Source organism: Engraulis encrasicolus, chromosome 19 (genome assembly GCF_034702125.1).
Source record: "Engraulis encrasicolus isolate BLACKSEA-1 chromosome 19, IST_EnEncr_1.0, whole genome shotgun sequence".
NCBI lineage: Eukaryota > Metazoa > Chordata > Actinopteri > Clupeiformes > Engraulidae > Engraulis > Engraulis encrasicolus.
The window spans coordinates 18,003,024-18,022,876 of NC_085875.1; the positions used below are offsets into that span (position 1 = coordinate 18,003,024).

Sequence of the window (19,853 nt, forward strand, 5' to 3'; positions counted from 1 at the left end):
TTATTATCATCTGATAATCGGATATTATCCCTGGTCATCCTGATTGCTCCTTATTAATCACTAGAATTTTATCACATTAAGCGAAGGACTTGTATGGTTGTATTTAATTATTAGGCAGGGCTCCGAACCGGTTCAAGGAACGAAAACGAAAACCGAAAACGAACGAAATTTTATGGAATTTTACAAGGAACGGAAACGGAAACGAAAACGAAAACGAAATGGTCTTCAAGTGTTCCGGAACAAAAACGTTATTCTGAAATCCACAAACCGGTTAATAACGGTTTTCTTTTCGTTCTCTAGGCCTATATTTCATACAAGTGCACGGTTTTGTTTGAGGAGTAACCATGGCGACAAGCAGTCTTTTAGTTCGGCTACTGACGTGTATGAGGGGAAACATGTATACAGCAACAGCATTTTGCTTCACCTGAGCTCTTGCCGCCGATTGATAAAATATTGAGGAGCATTGGCCAATCAGAGTGCGACTGTGCATTGTATGGAGAAGCTTCCTGGGTAAATTTTAGGATGTGCTTCTCAGAGATTTTGATAGGAAACTAGAACTAAACTGTCTGTTCTCCTGGCTTTCTCGTAGTGATTGGAAGTTGGCTCTAATAAACCCGCCCTAAAGTTGTTGACCACCAATATCAAATAAGTTTTTGTAAGAGAAATGACACTTTACCCGCGCTGTTCTTCAGTCTCATTCACGGACAGTAGGCCGCCGCCTACAGAGTTTTATATTGACACCATGGAGAGCAAAAGAGAACATGTCTTGAGATCGGTGTTGGGATTCCTACAGGGACAGAGTATTTGGACCATACAGTCTATGATTTGCAAAGGAATTGGATAGGCGATTTGATGAACCTAATTCGCAGAGTGCTCGTCTCGAGAGGCAACTGGTGGGTAAGTCATGTTTAGCTTACTACTTGTAATGGCACCTGACCGCCGAGTGTCTCGATGTTCAATGCGGTTATGGCAAATTATGTTGTCGTAAAGTTACTGAAGTGCGTTTGTTGTGCGCAGTGTATCCCACTGTCGGTTGTAGAGAAGAGAGGTGAGCGCTGGTGTTTTATGTGCTGTAATCAAGGACGTCTTATTTATCTGTTGTTGTGGTCAATGCGGGATAAAGTCATTCGTGGCAGATGGACAGACGCTAGCTGACGTTAGCTGGCCCGCTCAATGTTTCGATGGTTTCCTCAGTAGCCTATTGCGCAATATTTCCTGGCTGTCATCACGAATAACACTAGGTCGCGTGTGACAACAAGCAGGGATAGAGAAAGACAGCGCATTTGTTGTTGTTTAAGTTATTATTCTCTTCTGTCGTGCAGAGGGCTGGGCTGATGGGATGGACTACGTGGAAACTCTTACTATTTTGTGACGCTTACTGTTAGGCTACAAAAGGTCTCCGGTTTTGTGGTGATGGACTTGCACTGGAATGGTTGGTAGCCGATATCTGAGAGCATATCCGAGGTTTCAGACTATGCAACCTGTCCCTTCTCTAGAACTAGTGACCCCTTGCATCGTGCACATCTCAAAACAGTTTGGGATTTTTTTGTGGAGCAAACTGTGTCCCTTTTACTTACACGGTTCACTTGCTGCAAACCTCATCATGGCCTAGAGCTAGGCAAGAACTGAAATCCATGCCTATCGACACCTCTTATTATGCTGACGTTTACCTGCGCTATTCCAGAGATTTTTTTAGGAACTCTCTCCGGCTATTTTTTAAAACTCTCTCTGCCTATTCTGTATTGTGCCTCCCTAATCAACATCCACCCACCGCTACTGGGCTGGCATAGGCTACTTTTGATAAGAATTATAGGCATCCGGTTAAATCTGCCAGGATGGATAGCCCATCTGAGTGTTTTTGGGTGTGTTATTATTTTTGAGAATACCTGTGTAAATCAAGGGGAAATAATGAGTACGTCTATTCTAAGATAAAGTCCACGAAAATAGACTTAATATTGCCGTTAAACACTGCAGGAACGTTAAGAACGAACGTTATTTTTCGTTCCGAACCGGTTCAGGAACGATATTTTTGTGGGGGAACGATTGCAGGAACGAAAACGTTAAACTGAAACTTGCCTGAACCATTCGGAACGGAACGTTTGAAAAATAATTTCGTTTTCATGCCCTGGTAAGGCCTGCTATAGTAGGTAATGATGCGCACCAGAACCTCTTCGTATTCCTGGTCCTCCTGATTGTCGTCCTCGTTCTCGTCATCATCGTCGTCCGGCTCGGGCAGGTCCTCTTCATCGTCCAGCTCTGCCAACAGCGTGTTGGCACGACAACTGTCCAAGAAGTCTGGAATAGGCAAATGCAGACCGGTATGACCTTATGATTGTTAAAATTGCAAAATCGTGAAAACAAATTAAAGAATGCCGCTGGATGGTACAGACCAAACACAGTATAACTATATTCAATCTGTTAATGTTCGACCAGGGTGCAGGCAAACAACCAAAGGTCATGTTTAGAAAATGTGGATATTTCATTGGTTTCTGCCTAACAGTCATTGTTGATTACTATAATGTTGACTGCAGTTTAATTTCTGTTTTGACGGCCAAAGCCATAGAGGAGCGTGTGTGTGTATCCATTGAGCGATGGAGACTACCGTCGAGGGAAAACTAAGCTTCCTGGAGGTGGAGGTCAGGCCGGTTTAGAGGTAGCCACGGCTTAGTGGTTAGGGAGGTGGACTTAAGATCAGAGGGTTGCAGGTTCGAATCCCACCCTTACCAGTCCTCCCTACAACTTCTATCCATGGCTGAAGTGTCCTTGAGCAAGGCACCTAAACCATAACCTGTATCTAAATAAGTGTAAGTCGCTTTGGTTAAAAAGCGTTGGCGAAGAGCAGTGTAGTATTACTAGTAGTAGTAGAGGTGTGTGTGTGTGTGTGTGTGTGTGTGTGTGTGTGTGTGCCCATGGAGTCTACTGTAAAAGGTGAACTCTGCCTTCGGTCGCTCTGGCAAGTTGTGGCTGGTTTAGAGGTGTGTGTTTGTGTGTGTGTGTGTGCGCGTGTGTCTGTGCGTTCCTACCGTAGAGGGAGAACTCAGCCTCCTGTCCCGTGTCGCTCTCGCTGGAGGTGGAGGTGAGGCTGGTGGTCAGCGTGTTGCTGAGCAGCTGGCCCACCGACAGGCCGGTGGTTGCCGTGGCTACGTTATTGCTGCTGGTGACGATGGAGGTGGACATGGTGACGGTGGAGGTGGTGCCGGTGGTGGTGAGGTTGGGGAAGCTCTGGGCCCCCATCAGCGGAGAGGCTGCAACGCATAGGCCCACAAGGGGGAGAGAAGAAACTGGTCACAATCAAAAGCAGTAATCACAATGCGTTTGTGTGCTGTGCTGTGCTGTGCTGTGCTGTGCTGTGCTGTGCTGTGCTGTGCTGTGCTGTGCTGTGCTGTGCTGCATCCTATCCTTACAACTCAATATGGCATTATGTGACATCACGCCAGAGGAGGACTGTAATACTCAACAATTTCAAACGTTTCTCAAACGTTTTGAATGTCTGCATGTAATACATTTCATAAATGCTTAAAATGTTTTGCGCAAGTGGAGATGATGCACATCAAATCTACCTTGAGGTGTGAATAAAAGTCATCTTTAATCCAATCTCTCAATTTTTCAACATTATGTGTAAGATGTGTTTTGGCTCACTATGTAATAGGCAGAAAATATACAACAAAACCTACTTCACTGAAATGATCAGTAGTACTATACACATATCACTGTTTATTTATTTATTTAGAGAAACAATGCTTTCGTTATGATGCTTGCCACAAAGTCATAGATTTACTCTCTCCACTATAACCTGCAGCTGCTTTCCTGTTTCCTGTCACAGGTAACAGTGACACCTACTGCGGCACACTGAAACACATGCGGCACACTGCAGATACATCAGCTCAGCTTCTACAGAAAACTGCATCAATGCAGAAAAATGTAGCAGTAGGGGAAACACAAACAAACAAACAAACAAACATTGTACACCTGCTCCGACCTACCCTAGACAGGAATGATCAGAAATAGTAATTCAGGGAAGTGTGCCTATGGTTGTACTGTGGTTACTCTGATCCCCTGTATATAGATCCACACATAATGCATACACAAAGATCAGCTAATATCAATATATGAAACAACAATCTCATGGGAATCAGCCCAGTAACCCAAAATACGACTGTGATGCTTGCTGGCAGTGCTCATGGCAGTCCTGCCCAGTGCTAGAGCTCAAACGTGCTTCTCCAGTCGCACAGCATGAACTACAATGATACACAAGGTCGATGTCTATTGTGAGATACATACTGACTATGCTCCCTCTATGCCAATTTGCGTTGTCGACTATGATACTTACTGGCGGTGCTCATGACGGTCCTGCCCAGCGTGTTGGTGTTGTTGTCGCTGCTGCTGCGGCTCAGGTTCATGTTATTGGTGGCGTTGGTGCGCGACATGTTGGGCGCGCGACGCACAAACGACTCCATGAGGCTGGCCTCGCGAGACGACAGGTTGGGCACACTGGCGCTGGAGCTCATGGGCGCGCCGGCCGCCAGCAGGGAGCTGACGGACAGCCGCGCGCTGGTGGCCGAGCACAGGGGCCGCTGAGACGGCGCGTCCTTGCTGGACGACTCCGACACAGAGCTGACGTCCGGGGAGCTGACGCTCACCAGGCCCATGGAGATGGCTGCGTTGTCGGCCGCCGCTTGTGCCGCTGCTGCTGCGGCCGCCGCCTGGGTGCTGATGGCCTTGCGGTCCGCCTCGTTGGCTCCCGCGCCTTCGCCCGTCAACGTGCCGCTACTGGAGGCCGAGCCGGCGTCGCTGGTGGCCGTGGTGACCGGCGACGAAGACAGCACCACCACGGGCTCCTGGCCCTCGGCCCCGGGGCCTCCCACTCCGCCGACGGCCACCCCGGGCACGGCCACGGCGCCCAGCACTCCGCCCCCGACCACGCCTGCCTCCAGCAGGCTCTCGGCCCTCCTCGGCTCCACGCGGGTGGAGCTGAGGCTGACGTCACTGCTGCTGGCCGCGCTACACACCGAGCTGCTACTGCCCTTCCGGCTGGACGAGCTGGCGCCGGTGCCGCCGCCCCCCGCCGCTGGACTGGAGCCGCCCTTGTCCGGGCAGTTATTTTTCACCAGGCTGCTCCAGGACGGCGGCGTGCCTGAAACAGCGGATGAGACAGGTTTGGGTGACGGCGCAGACTCGGGGTCGTAACCCGGAGCAAGCTTGAGGTCAAACTTCCCTTCCGCCCCCATACGGTACGAGTTTGAGCCACCGGCATCCCAGGTGACATCAATCCAGCCTGGAAAGATAACGGGGGAGGAGGAGGATATAACGGGGTGTCTGTGAGAGCCGGCAAACAGGACGGGCCAAAAGAGAGAGAGAAAAAGAGAGAGAGAGCAAGATAGAGAGAGAGAGAGAAAAGAAACAGAAAACCAACCAAACAAAACAAAAAACAAAACACACACATACGCACACGCATACACACACAAGCAGCAGAGGTCTGAAGATAGCAGCTCACCACTGACCATTGTGACCGAGACATTAAGGCAGCAAGAGCTAACCTTTCACTAACCACTGATCAAATGTTTAAGTTTGTTTATGCAACTTCAAAATTAAATGCAAAAACCTGTGTCAGAGTTGTACACTAACACGCATCATACCCACAAATGGCCTAATTTTTTTTTTAGGAGTAGCAGAAAATTGCCTGGTCCAGGTGAAGTGGTGAGAGCAGAAACACGAGTTACAGAAAGTAAAAATGGTAAAACAAAAAGCCAAAGATAGAGAGACTTACAAAAATGCCAAGCTAAAAGCCACTTGAGAAAAAAAGAACTGAAAAGGTTGGTTTTTTTGGCCAAATGTAAAAAAATACACTTGCAGTGGAGTCCATTCATAGCTTGCAAATTGTGACATCAACATGCATTTAGCTGATTGATGGAGACAGTTGCTTTTAGACACACTACGAATATCATATTATTGATATGATTTATTAAAAACAAAAAGACACTGAAAATTATAGCTGCCCAAAAGATTAAAACATAAGCAAATGAAAAAAAATAAAATAAATAAAGATAGAAACGCTTTGGACACAAGTATGACGAAAAAAAGTTACCTGTTAGATAGTGGGAGAGGGGGGAGGGTTGCACGTCAAAATAGAAAACTAATAACAGAAATAAAAGTATGGAAGTGACAGTTTGCAGATTTTTGTAAGTGTGTATATATAAATATGTATATATGTATATCTATATATAAAAGAGACAGAAGGAGTAGAAATAAAGCTCAAATGAGTTTATCGTCCTCAAATGAAAGATTTGAGGGGTGGGGGCGGGGATAAGGGAATATTCAGAGTTGGCTGATTAAGGGGGACACCGCAGCCCACGCCCTCCCCACACCTAGCAAGCCCAGCATGCAGAGGAGGAGCCAAGGGGACAGATACAGGGAGGGGTGGGGCAGGGCAGAGGGACAGAGGAAGCTGGGGATGCCGATGAGTAACTCCGGCCCAGGTATACCACCCAGGGCTGGATTCATGTACCGTCCGTCCTCCTCAAACACTACACACGTCAGATGCCTGTGCCTTCAAACCGGGAACCTCCCATAACTCAAATGTAACCCCCTCCCCCACCCCCCACTCCTATTATTTTAACAAAAACTTATACTTGAATATCAAATGCTTTAAACTTAAACTTTAAACTAATGTTCTATCAGTATACAGTATATGATTACAATCTATATCATCCCGCTGCTTCGGTGGTTCATGGCATACAGTACATCAGATAAAATGTATTAGTCAAAACAACATTTTTAAAATCATAATTACAACAGTGTCTCTAGGCTGTGAAATGACTCTATTCCATGCTGCTCTCATATCTTCTGAACGGCACGGAAATGTTTTCTCTGTATATCAGGATTTCTTAGGGGCCTCAGACAAGACAATGGGACAGGGGATTAGTAATCTGATAGGCATCTTTGAAGAGATTAGAAGTTGTAGCACGAATAATATTGCAACCAGATTGAATCCTCCACTTCTGTCTTCATAATGTCATTTAAATGTGCCTTCATTTTAGAAATCAGACTGAACAGACACAAGCGTTTAACACTGCTACTTGTGTCATGTACCACTAAATAAAGTTTTTCATTTTCATTTTTATGGATCGTAGAATTATGGGAAAATTCTACAAGGGTTAGGATGGAACTACATGTTAAAAGACTTGGGAGGAACTTAAGACATTGCTTTAGAAGGAGTATTGACTCCGTCAAACACACAAATGCACTTGATGTTCACAATTTGTTCAGAATTGCATTTCAATACCAGACTCCATCTTGTCGAATGTTTTTTTTTTTCCGTTTCAATGTTTTGGAAAAACGTTCTCAAAGTGGCCACAACTAATACAGTTTGTCCCCTAGAGAGAATGTCCCACCCATTCAAACTACTAAAGATGTAGAACCCCCACCTACCCCGTACTCAAATGTTTACATACAAATAAAAATGAAAAAAAATTAACATACAAATTTACATCCCACAAAAAACACACTAACTACACACTGTACATCTAAAATTCTCAAATCTAAATCAGTAAAACTAAAACACTAGGTACACACTAGGAGTTTACTTCAGACTGTCGTTCATCACTCACCATTGTGGGCCTCGCCAGTCACGGTGCCCTCTCCGGGAGGGTTGCCGTCCTGGTCGCGCCACTTCCAGTCTATGCCGCGAACAACGCGCGCCCCCGGCACAATGTACTTCATCACCTGCGAGCGGAAGAGCCGCCGCTGCCGGCGCAGGTTGGCCTCCGCCTCCTTCACGGCTTTGCCTGCCAGGACATTCAAACATTATTGATCACACACATTTTTTCCCCCAATATTTTTTTCTTTCATGCCTTTATTTGACAAGACAGTGCGAGTTGGTGACAGGAAGTGAGTGGGAGAGTGACATGAGGAAGGATAGGGAAATAACCTCAGGCCAGAATCGAGAATAATCTCAGGCCAGGTAGCAGGCATATTTGTAGAAGGAGGTGCTGAGTTTACCCCTGATAACACTGTGGATAATATATTTTGTATAGCGTGGTTTCAATCTTCTTTGAGTAGCCTTGCAACTGCTACATTTGTGTCTGTAGAAATTCAATTTTACATAGTGGGCACAAGTGAAAAAAAAAAGCGTGTGTGTGTGTGCCCACGCGCAGGTAATGATAAGTGAGCGTCTCCTACCCAGCTGGTCCTCACAGACCCCGCTGACGGTGCCGTAGAGCTCCAGGCCGGACAGGGAGAGGTAGTGCGTCTGGCCGCTGGCGTTCTTGCCCATCTGCTTGATGCGGATGTGCCTCCAGCCCTGCTTCTCATCCTTGGAGGGGTCCAGGGGCCACGTGGCGGTAGAGCGCTGAGAGGGGGGGGGGGGGGGGCAGACACAGAAGAGGAGTGAGGTCATGTCAGACAGCAGTGAAGACACATCACCTGACTACGGCCTTGGATACACGTATGCAGAGATTTGTGCATTTAAAAAAACAAACAAAACACAAACGGGAAAAAACAAAACAAAAACAAAACAAACAAAAAAAATCACCAGGGACCGGTACGTTTTAGAACATTTTACTTTTTAAAATGTCAGTTTCAAGGAGCTAGAACTTCGTTTGTGTGTTAGGGAAATGCTCAAAAATGGATGCATTTACACAAAATATCCATATACTGTGCGTGTTAAAAGAGTACAAATGAAAAATAAAATGCTGCATTCCAGAGCTGTCAAAAGTGGAATTTACACTTAACATAATCTGAGAGATTACTGTAAGAGAAAGCAGCTCTAAGACTATCACCAAAACAGGAAGGAAATGTGTTGACTAGAAAGAAAGACTTTGCAAACAAGATAGGCCTTTAATTTGAGTACAAGGTCAACACAAAGCAATCTCAGTGCAATTTCTGTAATTAACACATTGGTTAAATGTTCCTTTTATTTGGTCATGATTGCCTTGTGAGGTGTTCTGTTAATGCGTTGTCAGCAGTTTCATTAGTGGTTAAGAATGTAGTGCTGGTAAGAGATTAACCATTGGACCAGCATTGTTGGTGGCTTTCTTAAATGCAGCACAATTAAATACTTGTCCAAACTGCCAATTTAATTTAATCACTTAGTAGTATTGCTAAACTTGCTCAACGTGAGCGATTCTGGATATTTTCTTGGTTTGTCCCTCATTAAATATTCAATGCAGTGAAAACGGTACCCTAGAGATGCACGATCAGCTTTTTTTGGCCCGATCACGATAACCAGTCATCAAAATCATGATCTGCCAATCACCGATCACTGCTGATCACAGACAAATGGGAATATTTGCTAGTTTTTCTTTTTTTTGCTTAACGCGAGTGCATAGAATTTGAATGAAGGACAAAAAATGACAACATCCAGAAACGGTGAATGCAGAACACTTTTCTTCGTTAGCTCTAAAGTCTTTCAGTACGTTTCCCAACATTCCAACCATGTAATCAAAGATTTAAACCATACTAATCCTGTATGTATTGACACCCTTCCGGTATTCTCTCCGACGTGATCTTTACCCAGGTTCGTTGAGGCTGCAGTCGTCCACGTGCGTGTAGAGCGTGGTCCAGTTCTGGCCGTCCTTGGACACCTGGAACATCCAGTTGCGCAGGGCGGAGCGTCCGTAGCCGCGGGCGTGGCGCAGCGTGTAGGCCGAGGGGATGACCCACAGGCCCAGGTCCACTGCGAACCAGGCGTTCTTGTCGTCATTGGTGTGGCAGTTGAGCGCCGAGCTGTCGCGGCTCAGGATGTCCTCCAGCCGACCGTACGGAAGGTTCCGGCCCTCCGAAGAGGTCACCACCACCAGGCCGTACGCTGCGGGGTTCACCCACTCGTACGCTGTCCTGCGGAGGGGGGAGAGGGTACGCACATTGTCAGATTACACCACTCTCCACTCGAAATGTGATGGAGGACATGTAAATCCAAGGTACACATTTCAGCAGGTGCTTGTTCAAAAATGCATACTTGAGGAAAAGGTAGGAGATTTGCGAGTGGCTTGCAAAATAACCTTTTAGTTGTAATGCGCACCGTTTAGATCAAAGAGCTTCATCCTCAGATGGCCTTTGATCGAAACAAAATCAGGTCTTTTGCAAGTTGTGTGCAAATCTTTCACCTTTCCCCTCAAGATTTCTCTGCTCAACACACACTCACAAGAAGCATACTTTAATAGAAATGCGTATTTTCCCCATCAGGCAGGCTCATTGACCGTTGAATTGAAGTTCCTGGTTTGAACAACGTTGCTAGTAAGTCACATTGATCAGCTTTGAGCGGCGAATCCTAAGACATCTTTGTCCCATGCACAAATTAGTGTTTTGGGGGAATGGGACTTACAATTCTATATTCCAGTGCTTATAAAAATCTCTACTAAAATCTTTCATTACCCCTTCCAGTAGCCTATTCAATGACTGGCACATAGGACCAGAGGCTTACTTGGCGTTGGTGCCGATCCAGTAGACGATGCCGTTCTCGTCAAAGTCGTGCTGGTGTCTGAAGGTGAAGTTCTGGCCCTCGCGTAGCTTCCGCACGAAGATGAAGGAGGAGCGGTCAAAGTCGTACCACTGCTTTGCCACCTGCACCACACAGTACAGGGAGACACACAGACGGCCATAAAAGATTATTAATTTACCCCGTCAGACTTCCTCACAATGGTTTTTATAAGTTTAGTTTCGCATGCCGTGTAGAGAAGTAGCATCGTGGATTACAGGGTGAAAGTGAGAAGAAAGTTAGACACAGTTACAGAGAGTGACGTACGAACACAATTTCACAAGTGATATGGTATGCAGTTTGATGAAGTAGCAAGTGTATGAGATTAAAAAGAAAGTATGTACAGCCCTTACAAGTTACAGCATTATCTAGAAAAGAAAATGTTTGAATAGATGTCAAAAATCACTGTGAGTGAGAAAGATGAAAATTGTATGACAGTGGCAAGTGTATGACCGATATAAAGTGACATAAAAAATGGCATGAAGAGATGAGGTAAGACAGCTGTCAAATCTCAAATGTGACACCGAGTAATGGTGGCGACTGGAGAAAGTGACAGATTGAGATAAGAGCAGGGTGGGAGTGAGAGAGCCAGTGACAGTTGATGGATGATGTGAACAGGGCAAAGCGAAGGGGGGGATAGAGGGATGATGGGTGGACGCACAGAGGGAGGGGAAGAACAGATGGACGAATAGAAGGAGGGACAGAGAGAGAGAGAGAGAGAGAGAGAGAGAGAGAGAGAAAAGAGAGAGAGAGAGAAAAGAGAGAGAAAGAGAGAGAGAGAGAGAGAGAGAGAGAGAGAGAAAAGAGAAAGAGAAAGAGGGATGATGGGTGGACGCACAGAGGGAGGGGAAGAACAGATGGACGAATAGAAGGAGGGACAGAGAGAGAGAGAGAGAGAGAGAGAGAGAGAGAGAGAGAGAGAGAGAGAGAGAGAGAGAGGAAAGGATGGGGAAGGATGCTGAATGAAGAGGGGGAGGGAAAGATGGATGGATGGACATTGAGAGATGATAGATTAGTGTTTTTCAACCGAGGCTCTACAGCCCCCCAGGGGCCGCTGATTAGCCCTAGGGGCGGAGTTGACAATGAGAGGGGGCGGTGCTTGGCTGCCATTGGGGAGCATTAGTCAATTTTATTTATTAGTAAGGGGGTGTTGGCAGGCTTATGATGATGTCAAGCAGGCGGTGGCAGGCTGATGAGGACCAGGGGAAGTTTATTCAAAAAAGGTTTGATAACCATTGTGATATATGGATGAATAGAGGTAAGGGTGGCTAGGTGCATATAGAAAGAGGTAGGGATGGCTGGATGGCTAGAGGGAGATGGAGAGATGATGATCGATGGATAAATAGAGGTAGGGATGGCTGGATGATCTGACCATCTTCAGCAGGTACTGCTCCAGGGACTCCACGGTGGCCAGCGGTTCCATCTTGAGCATGCGGCCCGTGCGGTCGATGAGGGCCGTCTCCCCCGGGGCCCGCTCCAGCCGGAACCTCAGTCGCCGGGTCAGGATCTGAAAACACATACACACTCTTATTACTCTCTATGTTTTTTTAGGCTTTTTATACCTGTAATGAAAGACAGTACACTGCAGAGATGACAGGAAACCAATGGGAGAGAGACAGGGACAGGGCTAGGAAAGGACCTGGTCTGGACTCGAACCAGAGTTGCCCGCATATGGTACAGTGTCGTAGCGTGGTGCGCCACAGCACCCCCCACACTTTTTGTACACCGAAGATGATGTGATGACATTGAAATGTTTGCATGAGGTGCTGGTAACCAGTAAAACACTTACAGGAGGAGAGAAGTGCCGCACACTCTCGAGTTGAATAAACAAGTTTTTAATGTGACAACGTTTCGGCCTGTCTGCCTTCCTCAGTTCCTCAGGTGACCTGACGAAGGCCGACAGGCCAAAACGTTGTCACATTAAAAACTTGTTTATTCAACTCGAGAGTGTGCGAAACTTCTCTCCTCCTGAAATTGAAATGTTTACACCAAATAAAGAAAATGTTTAAGCTGCAGTGTGTTCCAAGTTCTTTTCACCTCACGTTCTTATTTCAGGACCCCATTTCTCCAAAGTGAGGCTGCTAAACATTTAGCAAGTTAGCAGGTTTCCAATGGGGTTTTAAGTTGTTTGTTAAATAATGTTATTGAGAAACGCACCTCAGTACAGTTGCTCAATGCTGTAAAGCCTTATCGAAAGCCTTTTCCAAAATCCAAAGAGTCCATAATTTTGAGCAACCGGTCTTCTTCGTGAAGCTTAATTTTCACAGTCTCAGGCTCTCGTTTTCAAGCTCAACATCAGTTCAAAGGTCCATTTGCTTACAACAGAACTCTTGGTTCAAAAACAGTGTTAAACACAAACTTGACACCACCAAGCCACTCAACATTACAGCCACTGCAATCTTCTCGATGTGGACTACATCCCAAAGAGGCACACACGTAGACTGGGAAATCCCATGCTGCTAAATGGAAGCTCGTCCCAAAGCACTAGCCTGAGGCAGGGAGCCAATCTGAGAGCGTGGAGAGGTGGAAAGATGATGACAAATATTGCTCGACAAAATGGAAGCTTTCAGTTAGTTTGAATACAACTGACACGATTGGCTACGTATACGGCCAATTAACAGCCGTTGGTAATTGTAAACAACACCTTCCCAACGACAAATTCAGTAGGTGCCGGTCTCCAGACCATCACTTGTGATGTGGTGAAGTCTGGTGTGAACCAGGCAAGCACACATGCGTATCCCCAACTATACTCCTTGGATAAACATGACCTGGATGAACTTGTGAAAAGAAGTCTGTGAAGACTGAGGTGGTTCACTCCTCAATGATGACTGCGTTAAGAGGTGCTGAAACAGTTGACTGGGTGCTGGAGCAGCAGCTCACCTGTAGGTTGTAGCTGGAGCCTGGAGTGTCATACAGGTGCAGAGGTAGCCGTTCTATAGACTCCAGAACTGCAATCAGCTTCCGGATTAAGGCAATTGCGGGTCGGCTGCAAGAGGCAAAAGAGTGAAGGGTCTCTCAATCCATGTGTGATGTCATTACTTTGGAGTTGATTAAATGATAAAATGTTTGTGGGCACTTGTCATGCGTGCATTTATAAGTACTTCTCATTTGACGTCACTTACCTTTCATGATCCTCATTTTCACTGAACGCAGTCTTAAATACATTTATCCTCTCCATCAATGGCTTACAATCATGCTTTAGGTCAAGTTCCACATTCTGCAAAATACAATGAAAGACATATCAGTGAACATTCAGCTCCTGCTGATCTTTAGTGATATATCTACAACTTATCGTCTCGTGTTGTAGCTGCAGTGTCCAGATATGATAAACTGCCACGATAAATAAAGCTAAATAACGCTGTGGGAACATTTTCCCACATTAGGGCTATGAAACTGCATTTACATACAGAAATTCAAAGTTCCAAGAGATCAAAAATATCACAAACGGAGTATCAAAGATTGTTTAAGAGTTACTTCAAGGTTGAGGGATTTCAAGGAGTGTTGTTGCCTTATCATTAATCATGTCTCGACTAAATATAAATATACGTAGTTATGCGTGCCTGGCAACCAGATGCAATGACCAAAGAACAAGACTTTGCATGTGACCGTTCAATTTTTATGTTCCGAAATATGTGATAAGAACATTTTTGAAAAGAAAAAGCTAACCAGATTCAATGGTGGGGGCTATTTCATGCACAGTGGTTGTGTGACTGACTCTTACATTAGATTACAAATGTACAATGTGTCAAAACAAAAAGCCTTTCATATTCAAGGGGAACCATAGACAAAGACTTAAAACTTAAACCCACGACTAGTAATGCACACATTGTCACATGACAAACCAGGTGCCATGGGGCAGGTCAGTGCTGTGTGCGCATTTCATACAAAATTCAATGTTTGTTTTTCATTTTACATTTCTTGTTTTTGTAAAGCACAAACAAAAACTACACTTAAAAGCACAAGAGAATGGCAAGTAAAATAAAATCATAATCATAATAGTCATAATATTAATGTGGTCTTACATTATTAAGGACGGTGAGGAGGGCCTGCACCAGGCCGCTGCTGCACATCTCATAGGGGGAGATGGTGTTCTCATCCTTCAGCACCACGATCAGGTTCTCCAGGGCCGTCTTCATCAGGTCCCGCCACGTGTTCTCCCCCTCAATACACTACACACACACACACAGCAGAGTAGGAGCAAACAGAAAATATATATTAATTAAAAACTCCAGCAGAAGACAACACCCACCTCTCAGTCCACACATCACACAACACACAACCACACACACACACAAAAAGACACAAAGAAAATTCACAGACCCCAGCATAAGACTGCCCACTCTCAGTCTACACATACACATACTCAGTGTTGTGTAGAGTAGAAGTAGTGGTACTGTTATAAATGTAATTACAATTCTAGTAGTACATATACCTATTACGGTACATAGCGGAAGCAGTGGGAGAGAAGTAAGGTAAGGGTTGGCAAATAATCCAGGCCCAACCTGGGTCCCCACGGTCACTGGTGTCATTATATGGTACGTCTGTATTAGTGCACTGCGCCACCTGCACTCCCACTTTCACTCCGTATTTAAAATGGAGTGGGGAGTCTCTCAGGCAACAAATAAACAAACCTCTTCCCCCTCGATACACCACACCAGCAAAGATATATAAAAAAAGGCATGAGCGAGCAGAAACTTCACATTACACATCCACTGCGGGACACCATGGCAACAGCATTCTTACTTTCCTTGTTTTTACCATTTCCCCCTTTCATTCGGTCTACAAATCCACGGAGTGATTGTAGAGTCTCTCAGGTAACAAGTTAAAAAAACAAGTGCTGCTTCAGCATTCTCTCCTCATCGTGATGTTACTTCTACTCTCCCATAGATCTATTCTCCCAGCATAGATCAGCAACATACCCAGGTATTGCCACAATGGCATACAGGATGTGTGCATACAGTTAACATTTCAATAGTGTCTGTAAATTTCATTCATATTCACATTTGGTTCACCTATGGCTGTGTATGCATGTTTCAAATGTGTGTGCGTGTGTGTACTGTACACCAAGTACAGTACAGTACCTACACCATTGGGCCCTGTCTTCTAAGCTTACTCTTAGCATGGAGAAAAGGTTCCCCAAATGAAGCTGTCAAACTTTGTATGTCTTATGAAACTGAGGGATAAAAGTTGATGTGAAGAAATAAATGAATTCATTCACCCGTCTGTGTGCGTTCTGAGGTTTGATGTACAGTAACTGAATGACTAGTGATTTGGGGAAAACCACTAGCCACTGGGGCCGGTGAGCAAAAATGTTAACGTGCAGCTCTGGCACTCTGATGTTGCATGCACCCACATGTGCAGTACAGTCTGCTTCACCTGTCTATGTGTGTGCAGCTCCCAGGCGGACTCCAGCTGTGTGGCGATGTTCCTGAGCGTGACCACCACCCCGCGGGGCATGCTCTCCACCGCCTTGAAGTGGTCGTCGTACAGGTCCCGCGCCATGGTCTTCACCTTCTGCTTGGTCTTCTCCAGCTTCGACTTTAGCTTGCGGCCACGCTTTCCCGTCCAGCCGGTCACAAACTCAGAACCTACGCAAGCACACGCACACACACACGCAAGTTATTCATTCGTGATTTAAAAGTAAGACATGAAACGGACATGAGAACAGTAAAACGTGAAGTCGGATTCTTTTGATTCAATGTATTTGTGGCATCCCGTGGCAGAGACACACACACATGCCAATGTTTTCTAAACGAAACCACTAGTCGTTTATACCCGCTTCACCTCAAAATGGAACTTGTTTGACGCCATTATTGTCATAATTCATCAAATACCTTTCTCTCTTCCCATTATTTTCATGAAGAGACATATTACTTTGATTTTTTCAAAGAAAATAATTTCACGGCCCAATTGGAATACATTGAGAATCACTGCACTTGTCATGCATACCCACTTCACCTAAAAATGGAGCTTGTTTGACGCCATTGCGAGAAAGACTACCGGTAGTTATGCTGACGCTCCCCTCTATATCTCCCCTCTATATCTCCCCTCTATATCTCCCCACTCAGACTCTTACCAAGTGAGGTCTCTGCGGTGAAGGAGTGCTTTGTGCCGCGGTTGGACTCGAAGACGAAGCCCGGTAGGTCCTCCTTGAGGATGGTGGCCTGCTGCCCGTCTGAGTTGTGGATGGCGATCTCGCCCTCCTTCAGGCAGGTGAGCGACCAGTTGCCCACTGTCAGCTTGGTGGGGCCCACCGCCGACAGGATGGGCTGGCTGGCCGTCACGGGCTTCACCTGGCTGCGGGCGCGCTGCAGCTTCTCCAGAAACTCGCTGCGGCTCTCTGGGGGATAAATAAAGCAGAAAACGGAAGAGGTGAAAAAACATCAACACATATTATGATTATGATTATTATTATTATTAGAAAAGCGCCATTCAAAACCTATGTATAATAATCATAAACTCTCAGATGCTTTACAGAGATGAATGAATAAAGCAGAAAATGTAATTGAGGTGAAAAAACTCAACACAAATAATAACAGCTGTCAGAAGCCGCCTGGGGCCCAAGACAGTACACTTAACAAATGCCTTTATTATGAGGTATTTCCAAACCAGGGGTGTGGCAAATGTGGTCGCTAGCCAGTTTGCAACGTGGATAGTTGCCAATGGGAGATGGCATTGCAAACAACATCGTAGTTAGCAACTATGGTTTCGAGAAATGCACCCCAGAAAAGGACTATGCCCTCTATAAAGGTGCGTTGCGGTGCGGATGATTGTCCATCTCACCTGAGCTGTCGGAGCCTCCCTCGGGGCTGCCGCTGGAGTACATGGTGGCCAGCTTGCCGTCCAGGATGAAGCGGAACCAGCCGTTGCTGCCGTTGGACAGCTCCAGCGCGGCCGCGTCGCTCCAGATGTACAGGCAGTCGCGGCCGCGGATGATGGACCAGTCGCGCCAGTGGTACGGCTTGCCCTGCTGGATCTCTTTGGCATCCTCCTGAGGCTCGTCCTCCTGCAGCGAGACAAGAGACGACAGCAGTCAGCACTAACGCAATAGCAAGCAGGGCCACAAATTCACTTTTTCCACCACCAGCTAAAATGGCTAGTAGATGAAAATCTTACTAGTCAAACACACACTCACTAATGGGTCAAAGTGGCTAGTAAGTTTGTCTTTTCTACCAGCAAAAATGTTTTTTTTTAGCAGGATTTGGCCAGTGTTAATTTAGATCCCTGCTAGCAAGTAATAAGTCAGCGATAAGTCTGCGCTTCTTTGGATCAAAAACACCACTGAACTGAAGAGTATCAACATATTGATAAATACTGAACATATTGCACTGAGAAGGAAGATTACACTCAAGGTATCCAACAAGGAGTAAACATTTTAATGAGTACAAGGAGTAAAGAGAAAAACTGCATCCTGTTGTGACTTTGAATCAAAAGCACAGCTCAACAACTGAATTGAAGATGAGAAAAATGTGTATTCTACTGAGGAAAAAACTCAATAGTACAACAGTGACTCACAAGGACTTAACACACATGTCTGAAACCCTCTGGAGCAAATACTTGGGCTGCACTTACAAAGACACTTTTTGCTCTGATCCTGACCTGCGCTAACCTGAAGAGAGTTCAGTTTGGATGGTGCACACACCCACTGACAAACATTACATTATTTGGAAATGTAAAACTATGTGTTTGGTTATTGATTGTGATTGGCAGATTTGGCATTCCAAGTGTTTGTAAATCAACAGTAAACTAACAACATTCCAAATGAAGATTATAGCGCGTCCAAGTTAGACACGCAGATCGCTTCCAGCACTACAGAGCAATGGCGGTTCCGTCCATTTTCATTTTAGTGCAGTAGGGACAAGGAGAATACAGGAAGATTGAGCCCCATCCCAGTAAAATAAGAAATGTTCTAACCTTTCTTCGACAGCTGCACAATTATGACACAATTCAAATAAATAGTACTAAGAAGCGCTCATACATTTTGGCCTCATTTTCTTTTTTTTCCTCTCATCTCAGAATGTTGCCCAAGTAACCAAGCACTTCCCAAACGGAACAACATGAGGCTAATGAATGGTTATTACTAATGAAATCTCAGCAACGATTAATTTCAACAAGACCTTGGATTGTGATGGCAATTTTACAACTAAATGATTTGACATTTGTGAACATGATAAAAAATTACCGGGCAAGAGTGACAAGTAGTAGTAGTAGTAGTAGTAGTAGTGACAGATCCTCTGCTGTTGTTGTGGGTCTGACTCTGCATCTGCCACCCGGATGACCTGCCACTCTGGTTTACCTTCTCAGGCTTGGACTCCTCCTCGTTCTCGTCGTCCGAGGTGGGGCCGGCCAACGTGGACACCTTGTTGATGACGCCCAGTCGTGCCAGCTGGTCCAGGAATACGTCCCCGCCCTTGTCCACCAGGTCCCGGATGATCTGCAGCGCCAGCAGGTGACCGTCATCATCATCCTGGAGGAGGGGGAGAAACAGGGGCAACAGCGAGAGAGAAAGAGAGAGTCAGTCAGTCAGTGTAATATAGTTTGTTGGGAAAAGATAAGAACTTAATACAAACATGGAACATGTGAAAGACGTTCAATTCAATATCTAGCACTAGCACAATTCATGGCTATTTTCAATGGCTATTTTCTCATTTGTAAGAGAGATGTTAAACGGGGACATGTCCCCCAAAAGTTGTGGTTGAGCTAATAGCAGGGTAACTTTGTTCTCTCCATGGAGGCGGGGTCATGGTCTCCATGGAGGCGGAGCCCAAACAAAGGGCGAGTCCACAAGGTCAAGTCAAGGGCAGGAGTGTGGAATGTTATGGAATGTACACCTAATGTTATGCCCCACCCCTACAGGTCTTGTTTGGGAGTCAGAGGTCAGTGTCGAAGGGTCAAAAGGTCATGGGCAGGTCAGGGTGTGGCCGCGTACTGACCTCTTGATCCAGCACGGTGGCCGTGATCTCCACCAGCACGGTGGGCAGGTTGTGGCCGGCGTCCGAGTCACAAACCTCCTTGAGCAGCGCCTCAGAGCTGTAGTGCACCATTTTTCTGATCAGGGCTAAGCTGGCTTTCCTATGGGAGGCAAGGTAGACAGATACACCATGCATTTAAAGGGCTGTGTTGAGAACAGGCAGACTTCAAACTGCAACTTTCACGATATAGTCATTTTAACTGTAAAATATAAAATCTTGAATCCATTATCTGGGTTTCATCATGAACTGGCAACAGGGTGAAAGGGGTGTCAGAATTTGAGGGCTTCAGATGCAAAACCCCAAAAAGCCAGTACTAAAATCTGCAAAAAGATCATTTTAAATAGTACACCACACCCCTCAAGCAATCTCAAATCAAACCTTAATATTATCATCAAGTACATCAAGCC

The 19,853-nt window shown here is 45.6% G+C and overlaps 1 protein-coding gene across 1 annotated transcript in view; it reads right to left on the reverse strand.

Moving 5' to 3' along the window:
• Positions 1–19,853, reverse strand: part of hectd1 (HECT domain containing 1) — a 64,512-nt gene that overhangs the window by 13,863 nt on the left and 30,796 nt on the right. The window contains exons 11-26 of the mRNA XM_063183736.1: positions 19,408–19,546; positions 18,771–18,941; positions 17,258–17,480; positions 16,551–16,814; positions 15,851–16,062; positions 14,497–14,643; positions 13,597–13,691; positions 13,355–13,460; positions 11,847–11,981; positions 10,421–10,560; positions 9,512–9,834; positions 8,179–8,346; positions 7,608–7,784; positions 4,331–5,275; positions 3,024–3,245; positions 2,162–2,295 (exon numbers count right to left, since the gene is read on the reverse strand). Coding sequence (XP_063039806.1) covers positions 2,162–2,295; positions 3,024–3,245; positions 4,331–5,275; positions 7,608–7,784; positions 8,179–8,346; positions 9,512–9,834; positions 10,421–10,560; positions 11,847–11,981; positions 13,355–13,460; positions 13,597–13,691; positions 14,497–14,643; positions 15,851–16,062; positions 16,551–16,814; positions 17,258–17,480; positions 18,771–18,941; positions 19,408–19,546 — 3,601 coding nt within the window. The remainder of the gene's footprint in view (positions 1–2,161; positions 2,296–3,023; positions 3,246–4,330; positions 5,276–7,607; positions 7,785–8,178; positions 8,347–9,511; positions 9,835–10,420; positions 10,561–11,846; positions 11,982–13,354; positions 13,461–13,596; positions 13,692–14,496; positions 14,644–15,850; positions 16,063–16,550; positions 16,815–17,257; positions 17,481–18,770; positions 18,942–19,407; positions 19,547–19,853) is intronic.